The 12,762-nt window shown below is 40.4% G+C and overlaps 1 protein-coding gene across 1 annotated transcript; it reads left to right on the top strand.

Moving 5' to 3' along the window:
- The first annotated feature begins 11,299 nt into the window (after positions 1 to 11,299).
- On the top strand, positions 11,300 to 12,226 carry LOC115585778 (probable G-protein coupled receptor 139). The gene has a single exon (XM_030424410.1). The coding sequence runs from the start codon at positions 11,300 to 11,302 to the stop codon at positions 12,224 to 12,226; it is 927 nt and encodes a 308-aa protein (XP_030280270.1).
- The last annotated feature ends 536 nt before the right edge of the window (positions 12,227 to 12,762 follow it).

Here is a 12,762-nt window from a genome sequence, read left to right as displayed (position 1 = left end):
TCGGAAAATCACGTAGAGATTTATCAAACGGTAAACTAAGCGAAGCACGTGCTGAATGGCAAAGAGCCAATGATAGAAAACAGGAAGCAGGCAACATCTGGAACAAGTCAACACACCCAGTCGCACGTTGTCATGCCACAGATGGGTAGAGTTATATCCTACAGTTGGTGGGTAATATATTAAGATTAAACTGCTGTTGAAGCTCTTGCTCTCATCACATAATATTTTCATTACACAGTTGTGGTACAGAAATATAAAGACAGCAAAAAACTACACTGGATTTGTTACTATAACACTGATGCTTAATTGTGTGTAAAATAGAAAACATGTTTAGTGTTACTTCTCTGTGATTTAAAGTTCCAGTGTGTAGCGTTTAGCGACATCTGGTGAGGTTGTAGACTGCAACCAGTTGAGTACCCCTCAGCCTGCCGTACGGCTTCCATTAAGAAACACAAAAGGCGCTCCATGGAGACTACTGTAAAACATGGCAGCGCAACATGGCCAACTCTGTGAAAGGAGGACCCGCTCCAACTGTAGATACAAAAGGATTAAACACTAATAAAAACCTAACTATGAACAACTGTTTTTTACAGTGCAGCGATTAAATAGAAACTAAAAAAGCAAGGAAGCCCGTATTTAACTTATTATGGATCCCACAGAGTGAACACAGTGCAAGATATAGGTAAGGCAAGGCAAGGCAAGTTTATTTGTATAGCACAATTCAGACACAAGGCAACTCAAAGTGCTTTACAGGCACACACAAATTACATTAAAAGACATAAAAATGTCATTTAAAAGACATTAAAAATTGCATTAAAAAAACATAAAAAATAGCATTTCAAGAACAGTAAAAACATTAAGAAACAAACATCAAAACAAGTAGGCTAAAATAAAAAAGCTTTAAAAGAAACAAGACTGTAGAGTCAGAGTAATAATGCAGTTCAAAGACTTGAATTGCTTCAGTTAAAAGCAGTGGCAAAAAGAAATGTTTTAAGTCTTGATGTAAAAGAGGTGAGTGTTGGAGCAGACCTGCAATTTTCAGGGAGTTTGTTCCAAATATGTGGCGCATAGTAACTGAAAGCTGCTTCTCCATGTTTACTTCTGACTCTGGGGACTGAAAGCAGACCGGTACCTGACGATCTCAGAGGTCTGGATGGTTCACAACGCGGCAGCAGATCAGAAATGTATTTTGGCCCGAAACCATTCAATGCTTTATAAACCAACAACAGGACTTTGAAATCTATTCTTTGATAGACAGGAAGCCAGTGTAAAGATCTAAGAACCGGAGTGATGTGATCTATTTTTTTGGTTCTTGTTAGGACTCGAGCAGCAGCGTTCTGAATCAGCTGCAACTGTCTGATGGAGTTTTTAGGGAGTCCTGTACGGACACCGTTACAGTAGTCGAGTCTGCTGAAGATAAATGAGTAAACAAGTTTCTCCAAATCCTGCCGAGACATAAGCCCTCTTATCCTGGATATATTCTTAAGGTGATAGTAGGCTGACTTTGTAACTGTCTTAATATGGCTGCTGAAATTCATGTCTGAGTCCATAGTCACACCAAGGTTTCTGGCTTGGTCTGTAGTTTTCAACATTACAGTCTGAAGCTGAGCAGAGACTTTAAGTCTAAAGGTAATGGAAGATTTTTTACAAAAATGCATAACAGAGAAATAAAAACAATATACAATACACAGTAACTGTTAACATGACGCTGGAGCATAGAATGTGGACCCAAATGCCCGGAGAAGGCAGGCAGGAAGTGCAACTGATGACGTTTTATTCGGGATCACGGCACACGAGGAACGGGCAAAGACAAAAGAACATCAGGGAGAAATGGATGAACTACAGACCGGACGTACAATCTAAACTGACGAGGTGAGAGCAGTGGGTGGGAAGAACACTAGGAACATGGAAGGAGCTGAAAGGCTGTCGGAAAAACACCAGGAACAGAACTGGCCTAACGAGGGAGATGCAGTGCAGGTGCGAAGGGGGAATCCGGCTGGTGAGGAGCACAAAGACACAGAATGGAAACAGAACACAGGGAACAGGTGAAAGACACCACAACAAAACTGGAAAACACATTAAACAAATAAAATGAAACTGATATGACAGTTGTATGTATTTTCGTCGCATGAATGCGTTGAATAAATATAAAGATTGAATGAAACTGTTTGTCAAAACACAGAAAACAAAGTGATAAAGTCATGAAAAGGACACTGTGGATTGCATTTTTCTTTGTTTGTTTGATGTGTTAATATTTTGCCATTTTAAATCTTCCATAAAGATATTGAGATTAGTGCTCGATATCCGTCTCCGGGGCGAGCCGGCCACATCAGGACAACGTAATCAGGCCCCCTTACGGATATTCTGAATTGATCTGCGGCGTCGTGAATGTTTTGTTCTGGTCTCTAATCAAACTGGTTAAGCAGTTTTTGGTCAGGAAAAATGTCAAATGGTGTAATCCCTTTTTTAGCAGTGCAATCCTCTCAGCACGATGACGTGCTGTAGCCTGTCTGATGGATCGGTGTCAGGCAGCAGCGTCTCCTGAGTTCACCCTATGTATCCTAAAAACTGAGGGGCCGCTGCCTGTATTGTAGAATAGTTGAATAACAAAGAGGTATTTGTAGTTCAACCTGAGGTGACGGCTAGCCCCGCTAACTCTTTCTGCAGGTGTTTAAAAGAGAATAACTCAGACAAGTTGATTGGTGGAACTTTGTCACGTTGTAATTGAGGGCATGACTAATAATAAATAACACACCAATATAGTGAGATGGAGTCTATGGCAAAATGTTACCCGGACAGAGCGTGGTGATATGTCCACTTGTGACCCCTGAAACATGAATGTTTCCTGCTTGAACACGTTTCTTGCTACCTCTGGGAGTTTACGCCTCATTTATATTTCAAAGATGGCAGTTCAAGGTTCATGTTGTGGTTGAAAAGTCTGGTTTTGAAGTACACAATGTATGGAAAATGTATCTATGTATCTATGGCATGTTATTAAGTGAAAAAAAACCCTGCAAAATGTTTTTCTTTGATAACACATAGAACCATCGAATATATATTGATTGCGGAACGTTAAGAAAATACCATATTGGGTAGTTGTTGGAAGACCAGGCACAGTTAAACCCTTAATCTCACAAACTTAAGCACAGTAAGTCACAAATTATGGCGACATCATGGGACCAATCATCACTGTGATGAACTAATGATATGTTCAGTTAGCGTTTTATTTAATAGAATAGTTTGCTCATCGCTTTCTTGCTGAGATTTAGATGAAAAGATCAGTAAAACCACAATCAGCAACTGGTTAGCTTAGCGAATGGACTAGAAATTGGGGATAACAGCTAGCCTGGCACTAAATACGGAATAGAATGTGCCTGGAAACATGTTTTTTCTTACTTACTAACCCTGTTTTCATGCTTAAAGCAGCTCTGTGGAACTCCATTTCCAAACATATGTTAGCTACTGTTAGCAGAGGACAAGCATCATGTCCCATCCTCTTGACTGTCTCAGAAAATCGAGTCCTTCACAAAGAATTCCAGCAACAACAAGAACAACTTCAACAAATTGTCCACAGGCAGAGGGACGTGGAAGGTCTCACTTTTCACGTTATGTCACATATGGCCAATAAAAAGGGAGTAATACGTGAAAATTGCTACGGTTTAATGCTAAGATAAGCTAATTAGCTGCTGGCTGTATCATAAGATTTATCATACAGACATGATGGCGGCAATCTTCTGATGTAAGTCATAGCAAGGAAGCAAATAAGTGTACTTCCAAAAATGTGTTACTCTTCCTTTAATCAGGCTATTTGCATGATACGATTGACTTAGTCATCTGTTTTCCTTTTTTCCGTCAATAACTGGCACAATAAAGTGAATGAAACTGTTCCGTAGAAAAGTACCTTCGCTGCATGAGGCACACAGTGTTGATGTGAGACCCCTCGCAAACTACAGCCTAATGTTCCCACAGTTTACGACACAGACCCGACATGTTAGAAGATTATCCTCACTGCACAGGTCTTGTAAAATCTGCTGCTTCTCTGCTTTTGACAGATTTGACTGAAAAGCTGCTGTGCTGGATGGCGACCAACAGATGGCGACAGAGACTGCGTGTCTGTTGGTGTGTCTCCTGGCTAATCACTGCTGATTATTTTTCATTTACATATACATTGAGGGCAGTTGGCAGAGCTTCTGTCCGAAGCAACTTACAGTAATTCATACATACGTACACTGATGTGCCAACCAGCACATCGGGAGCAGTTTGGGGTTCAGTATCTTGCCCAAGGACAGTTTGACATGCAGACCAGGGTAATCAAACCAGCGACGTTCTGATAACAAGACGCTGGCACTACCCCTGAGCCACAGGCGCCTTTTCCATTAGTGTGAATTACCATCGAGTCAGGACCATTCTTGGTCCTGGTGTAAACATGCATCACTATATTATACATGTCAGTTCCTCGTCTCCTTGTGTGTCCTTCTGTTCTTGTCAGACTATTTTCATGGATTTAGGCATGTTTTCAAACCTTGCTTGACATTTGCCTCCTGGGAGTTTCTGCCAGAGGTTTTTATTGTTCTGCCCTCAATCACTTGGAAAGAAATACCATCACTGGACGAGACACTGGAATTTCAGTTTGAACACTCATCTGGGAGGATTGGGGATTCATACCCCAGTTAACACCAATGCTGTGAGGAGAAACTCCTGGGAGATCTTTTTTATTTTTCACTTGTCTCATGACCCCAAATGGGCGGCAAACTGGCAATGATGCTTCGATTCTTTGTCAAAGGAGAATAATAAAGAAAGCTATTATATTGAGAACACTTGCTGCGTCTTTATATGCCTTTTTGTTATTTTCATGACCCATATTAGGTCGGCTCAAACTAGACAGGGCGATTTATCAGATGCTATAAAAAAAACAAAACATGTTGCCGGTGATGATGAGCAAAAAAACCGGATGCATCAGATTAATACCTCCTACAACTACATCAAAAAATCATGTCGGCCTTCTCATCCTCTCAGCTGTGAAACTGGGGCGGTAGTGATGCATGACGACCTCTGATCCTGACGTAAGCACTAAAAGAAGCATCGGCACACAGGTTATGCAATCGGCAAATCTGTTATCGGAACTGAAAACAAGTGATGCAAGTGGACCCATTTGTCAAAGCAATCAACACCGACAACTTGAAATATGACCGTTTTCTTAGAATATTAAGTCCTCCTCATAGTTTTTTAATGAATAGCAGTTGGACATCACATTCAATTAATGAGAGGGTCATGACAATGAAACAGCGAAACAAAAACACAACAAACAATTTTTTTTCACATCACATCATTGAAATCGCTTTAATATTTATCGGCATCTACAAGCCAGCATTAACCAGGAAATGGACCGCAGGCTTCCCCCTAACAGGAAGAGGTGATGCGGAGATAATCTGCCACAAAAAAAAAAAAAAAGACACCATAGCCACCGACCAACAGGCCGGCGGGCGCCAAATACAGATTTCAGAATCGTTTAAAAACATCTTTCCTAATGACTGGCTTACAGCCTTACGCAACCCCGGCACCACACAGTAATCACAGTCATATTTTTGTGCAGTGTTGTTGGCACAACATCAGTAAACTCCTATCTCCTCCTCTGTGGGTGGCTGCAGGGAGGAGCAGGGACCCCTGTTGCTCGCTGAGCTATGTAGAGCCAGATCACTGTGGGCAGCATGGGAAAAAATAAAACAGTTCATGTGAATTATTAGATGACCCTCCGTGCAACCAGAGACATGAAATTCTCTCCAGATGAGTCCTTTTCCTGTACAGTACAGATCATTGAACCCTGGACGCCATGGCAACAGGGATATCTATCATATTATCCAGCGCACGTCTGAAGGTGTTTTTCTTTCTCTCTGTGCCTTCGGCCCCCTTTTTTTCTGCTCTCAGTCAGAGACATAACCTGCACTGTGAAGACGTCTTTAAGACCAGTCAAGTTTTCTATTAGTGCCTTTATTTATCGTTGCTATTGTAACATTGCTTCACTAAGCGTTATGCTTATATAAGCACTGTGTTAATACATTACACTTTAAAGCGAACACGCAGCCTTCAGTGCTTTGCGGCTTTGAACAACATATGGATATTTCTTTGCTCATACTTGGTACTAGGTTATGTTTTGTCCGTGGATGGGTCTCGGCCCAGAATAGACCGCATTAACTTTTGGTGCCTATCCCGATAAAGGCAAAGATCCAGGAATTTCACTTTCTTGAACATTTTTGTTAATTTCTCAGGATATTAATATCATTAGAACAGAATATCAGACATTTGTGTAAAATCATACCGTAAAATCTGTTTAGTTTTGGTCAAAAATGTTGTTCACAAGGTCACAGTGACCTTGAACACTGACCACTGTCCACCGAAATCGAATAAGTTCATCCTTGAATCAAAGTGGAGATTCTCACAGAATTTGAATAAATTCCTGAAAGGCGTTCTTGAGATATCATGTTCACAAAAGTGGGACATACGTATGGATGGACGGACAGATGGACAACCAGCAAACTAAAATCTGACGTATTCAGGTGGCTGGTTTCTGTGAACGAGTAGAATTTGATGCAGATCCAAATAATAATCCAGATCTTGCAGATTTTATTTAGGCTCATTACCATTTTGTAGGAAGCTTGAGTGAATAAAAGGAACTGTTGGGCCTTTGCCGTTGAAGAAACAAGTCCAACTGTATGACAGCTTATGAAAAAAATGACCCTACTCTTGAAGTTTCTTAGCAAGTTTATGACCTCAGTCGCTGTGTTTCCAGTCTTCTTCAATACTTAATTATGTTTATTTAGTAAATTGTGGTTTTACTTAGAGAAAAATAGACAATAAGGCATGGTATGCTGTGGGACATTGCTACGTTGTAACTGACAACACTTACATAAGGGCTGTCATTCATCCAATCAGGATGAAAAATGCTTGCTTGGTCTACGAGAGCACAGACATTTAAAGTTGCTTTGTTATTTTGTAAAACCTTACTCCTCACTGTGATCGGACTTGCTGAAAAACAAATGAATACAGTGCATAATGTTGTATGTTTCAGCGAAATTACGCTTGTAAGAAGGACAGTCTCCTTCAGCATCACAGCAGATGGAGCACTGGAGGGAGAGCGGACTGATTGCGGAGAGAATTTCCATTCCTCAGTTGAGTGCTTGAGTATTTTAGTGCACAGTGCAGCACAGCTTCCAAAGTCAACAGAGGAAAAAGGTTTGGAGAGGAGTCCCAGCAGCAGATAAAAACAGGCGATGGCTTCAGTTAACATGATTTGCACATAAAGAAAAGAAAAGAAAAGAAAAGACAAGAAGGCAATTTCAGATTTATCAAGTCATATTGCAGACCAGATCCAAGTCAGATCTCAAAAATTAATAATATTAATAACAGGACGTCTTATTTCATCAGTGTCAGCCTTGTAATAAGCCGACATCAATTAGCCAAGACATTACTGTCAGTTTTGATGATGTGAATAGCATTCCAGTGTGCAGTGGCTTGGCTAACTGTTGGCTAGAAAAATGTTTTTTTTTTTCCCATCGTTTCCAAGAGTTTAAGCCAAATTAGATTAGACATAGCAGAGTCACACGGACCACAAAAAACTAAACAAAACTCCTGTTTGCAAGCTCACACAGAAGTGAGTGAAAATCAAAATTTTTTTTTGTGGACATCCATGTGGCCAAATAAAAGGCTGACCACATAACCACAATGTCTCAATTTTCTTGCCAGTCAGGGCTCTCTGTTGCATGCTATGCACATTTAGAAAAAAAACCAAACAACAACAACGTGAGAATGCTTTCTCATGTGGAAATAAGCCAATCGCATACGAATAAATGTTAATCATATGTGAAAATTCTGATGTGGAAGTCATTTTAAAAAAAAGGCAAAAACTTGTGAAAATGTCCCGTTCACACTATTTTCACATGTTAAAGATTTTAATTGACAAGTAATTGACAAGTGAAAATGTGGAGATCATAAGTGAAATAGAATATGTCTTGTGATTTCATGTGCGCCCATTCAAAGTACCGTTTAGCACAGATTATCTGGTAATGTGAGGGGTTTATAGATCCTAGACTGCTCGTAGACTCACTGGGGCAGTCAAGATAATATCAAACGTGTTTGATGTTTACAATTTAAAAACTTGATGACAACATCTGCACTTTCCAAGCCGGACTACAACAACCAATGAGAGAGGCATCCCAGAGCAGCTGATGGTGCTGCTATGGAAAGGTAAACATTCTTTCCCTGGAGTCTGACGTTAGCTAGTTATGCTACTGTTTACAGAAACGTAAAATTACCTCCCGTTTTTGCCAAAGGGTTTAAAAACAGTGTTGCTGCATCTCCCCACTCACTCAGACTCATTTGACCTTCTGCTTTTGTTATTTCCTCATTGTAAAGCATTAGAACAGCAACCACACTCATTTCAATTTTGTATGGTGGCCTTGAGGCTAATGTTGGCGAGCATACTACTTGTGAGAGAAACTGGAAATCTCATCTCCAGTTTTCACTGAAGAATAATAATAATAATAAAAAACACATGGACCACATCTCCCCAGTGATCTGGACTCATTTAACCCTCTTTTTTCTTTCTTACAGCAAGTAGTTGCACCACGCTAATCTCTTGCTTCCCCATGAGAGTACATGAGACAGATAATGTATGAGCTCAGCTTCAGTTTGCAGAGCCATGAAGCACTACAGCCATGCCCTCGCTGCTGCACAGAGCCTTTGCTGTTTATTAGAAATGCATTAATATTCAATGCGTTGCGTGTCCGGCTTGTATCAAACTTGCAGCAGAGAAGACTCATCTGGAACGTAAATCACAAGACAGGCCAAAAAACTTCTCATCTCATCAGCTCTTATTAATATTAATGCATGATTCTTGGACTGAGGAATTTCTTTTGTCCTGGCTCAGAGATAGACATCATGATTTGGGGGCTCTCTCAAATTAATGCACTTATTTTATGAAACTCAAGCACTAGAGTGAATGGGCTCCAGAGTGTGATGACTGCAAACGTCATTATGTGTTCTCTTTGTATTCCATGAGCTGCAGATAGGTTTATTGCAATTTGCTTTTCTAATTTGAATTTCAGGGATTGAAAAAGTCTGATGTGCATCTTCTTAACTAGTTAGAATGGTCAATGTCTTACTCTGTTCGGTCAATAACATCATGGAAGGGACTACCCGATAAAGTCACAAGAATGCATCATGTGCCACAAATAAAATATATGCAGGCTGAATCACAAGGCTACAGTAATGTTCTGTTGTGGCATATGACACATTTTATTGCATGATATAAGTGGATGTATTGAATGTGAATCAACCTCAATTTACTATCTACAGCCATGCTAATAGCTTTGTGAGGCTATACTAAGCAGCAGTGCTTTGAGCTTAATGCTAAGAACAACACAGCAACGAACGTTAACACACAGATGTTTTTGATGTTCGCGGGAATAAGCAATAATCAGATGGTTCAGTTTTGTGGTGATGACATAATTTTGCAGGTGTTTGGTCATTAACCAAAGTATTCACACATTGGGAGTAAAAAAAAAACTTGGGTGCTGACAAAAAATCTCAACAATTCCTCCTGCAGGCAACTTTAACTTTAATTTCCTTCATTCAATAGTTGTTGAGACAAAAACAGACAATGATCAGATTTGAAGGTTTAATCACCAGATAATCAGACTAGATTATGTTGGTAATCCTAATGGCAGACTCACTGTGGTTTCCCTGTTAATATCAAACATGTTTCAGGGTGTTTGTACAATCTAAGACCGATCACAACAGCAGATGAAAAAGGTAACGTTAGCTAGCATACTACTGTTGATAGAAACTCCCTTCCTGTGTCGATGACGTCCTCTGTACTCATTTAACCATCTGCTTGTTTGTTTCTTTGAGATTCCTAGCTCTATAGTAAGATTTATCCTTCAGGGACCATGAAATTTCAAGGTAATCAATAAAATATTTGTGGAAATAGTTTATCTGGACCAAAGTTGTGTACCAACATTGCCATCTGTAGAGCTAACTGCTATCCTGGCTAAAAAAGGTATTTCATGTTATCCATTAAGATTAAGTTTATTCTTTCTGATCCCAACCTGCTCAGCACGAAACAGCAACTAGGTGGTGAACAAAGTAAAGCATCTAGCAGCTGAAGGATCCAGATATGTCCCTCCAGAAATGGTCAGACTAAATAAAGAGCTAAAAGAGTTCAAGAGGTCATATTAGGCAAATTTTCAGGTTCATATCTTTATTTAGGGGATCTAGTTGAATAGGTTTATATACTTTAATTTAATTTTTTCATAATGTTGCATTGCTGCAGCATCCCTTTTCACACTGTGTCATGAATGCTCTGTTTTAGCTACAGAGGGAGACACCTCGCCTCTGTTCAATCCATGATGACAGTTGGATGTAGCCAATCAGACGCAGAGTTGGGTGGGTCATGCCGTGCAAGGTAGTGTGATCTAAAATAACGCCACTACAGCAGTTGAAACTGTATGTCTCACGATTACTGTATTTATTTTACACTAAATATATAAAAATATATATTCAGATAATGCCTGTTACAAAGTTACAGCACTTAAGACTGACTCCAAACCAGGTGTTTCAGGCAGCGCAGGAGCAGTGTTTTCTTCGGGAGAGAGTAACTTCCTTTGGCATGAACTTGAGCCTTTTCACATTGCAGACCTTTTTACGTGCACAAAAATGCTACATAACACAATAAAGGAAAGGCAAAAACCCAAAAAGCATAATATGACGTCTTTAGGGATAGTGGTTTTGCTGCCCCCAAGGGACCAAAAACATCTGTTTTTGCAGGTTTTAAGTTTTCTGCTGTTATCAAATATTATTTCAATTTGATGACTCTACAGGTGCAGATAAAGGCAATTCTTCAAAAAATGTTTCTTCCCTGCAATCACAGCCTCATAAATCCACTTTTATGATCAAACCAGGCTGTTGACACACATGATTTGTATGCGAGATGAGGTGGGAGTGACTAACTTGTGCATAAGCTATATGTGCATATTGAGCTAAGATGCATCTATGATGTTGCTTCTATCAGGGTACTGATAGGTCTGTGGGAGAATATGAGCCTTCAAAAGAAACACTGGATGGTGACACTACAAGAGGTTTACTACCCTGCTTTAGCAGCTGTTGGTATTCCCTGTAAGTACATCAAAACTTCATATCAAGAGTAAGAGCTTCTGGCTCATCTCATACAAGACACTTTACTGTTTTACGGTTTATAAATGATGCTGTTAATTTTAGAAGGGTAGCGGGGATATCTCTGACGGAGATGCCTTTATTGACACTAATCTATTCCTCAGCCAACACCATCACCTTTCTGATCATCTTGAGGAGGAACTGCATGCTTTCCAAATCCAGCACTTTCTACCTGATGGCCATGTCTGTGGCCGACAACCTCGTTCTGCTCTTCATTGTGGTTCTTGAACTTTCCGTTAAGTACCACCAGCAGGAGCCGTTTTGGAGTTACGAGCCATGGTGCAGCCTGAGGGACATTTTTAACTATGGAGCATACAACGCCTCAACGTGGCTGGTGGTTGTCTTTACAGTGGAACGTTTTATTTCTATCCACACATGGAAAGCGAAAAACAAAATCTGCACTCAAAGATGTGCAGCATGGACTATAACAGCAGTGTTTCTCTTCAGTCATCTTTGTGCCGTTCCTTACTTCTGGTCTAACACGTCAGTCTACACGAACAACCAGACTAGATGTATCTACAGACCAGAGGCCTCATCGCACTTCATTCACACCCTGGTTTGGTTTCAAACACTGCAAGCCTACGTATTCCCCTTCCTCATCATCCTCACACTTAACGGGCTGACTCTGCGCCTGATCTCCCTCAGCAACCGTGTTCATATTACTGCTGATTTGACTTCAAGGGTCAACAAAGTCATGCCCCTGCTGCGCTCCCGGAAGAGGAAATCTGTGGTGCTTCTCGTAACTGTGTCCATGAGTTTTGTGCTGCTGTCTGTCACCCGTGCTATAACGCAGATCATCCTCCGCACCACTCACATGTACACTTTGGATCGTAATGATTATAACCTCAAGATAAATATAGCAGCGGACACTGGCACCATGCTCAGCCTGAGCAACGCGGCTGCCAACATGTACTTATATGTCTGCACCCAGTCCAAGTTTCGCCAAGAGTTCTCTGCTTGCGCCAGACAGGTGTCCTTCTGCTGCAAAACAAGACTGTAGACAGATAAAACCCCATCTGTGCCTTTACTAAACACAATTACTGAAACGTTGAAGGCGGCTTGTACATGTGTACTCTCCTGGTGTCTGGGAACAGAGGAAATTACCTCATTCAGGTCATTACCACATAACGACCCTCATTGAAGTACTGCTCCATAAAATACAATCTAATTCTCTTTATTACTGTGTTTTTCTCACTGTGACCTACTATTAAAGAAGTGAGACCACTTAACCTCCTTGTTAACAATCATGAGACACGTCCCCACTGTTTGACATGGCAAAGACAATTTCAGAATTAATTTCCTGCAAATGGTTTCCAGATCCAGAACAAACAAGAAACACCGACTCTACAGACATTGTCATTCTTGGCATGGCAGTTTGTAACACTCTCGTGCAAATGTACAAAGTCGGCAAAAGTTGTGTAGCATGCCTGAATAGTTTTAGCGTGATTTTATGTGGATGCAAACATATCTGAGTTTTTACTGCAAATGAACGCACATAACTGATATTTTAATATTCAAGCATTTTTTGCTATTTGA

Source organism: Sparus aurata, chromosome 7 (genome assembly GCF_900880675.1).
Source record: "Sparus aurata chromosome 7, fSpaAur1.1, whole genome shotgun sequence".
NCBI lineage: Eukaryota > Metazoa > Chordata > Actinopteri > Spariformes > Sparidae > Sparus > Sparus aurata.
Note: the sequence above shows the minus strand (reverse complement) of the source record. Positions and strands in the feature narration are given on the sequence as shown.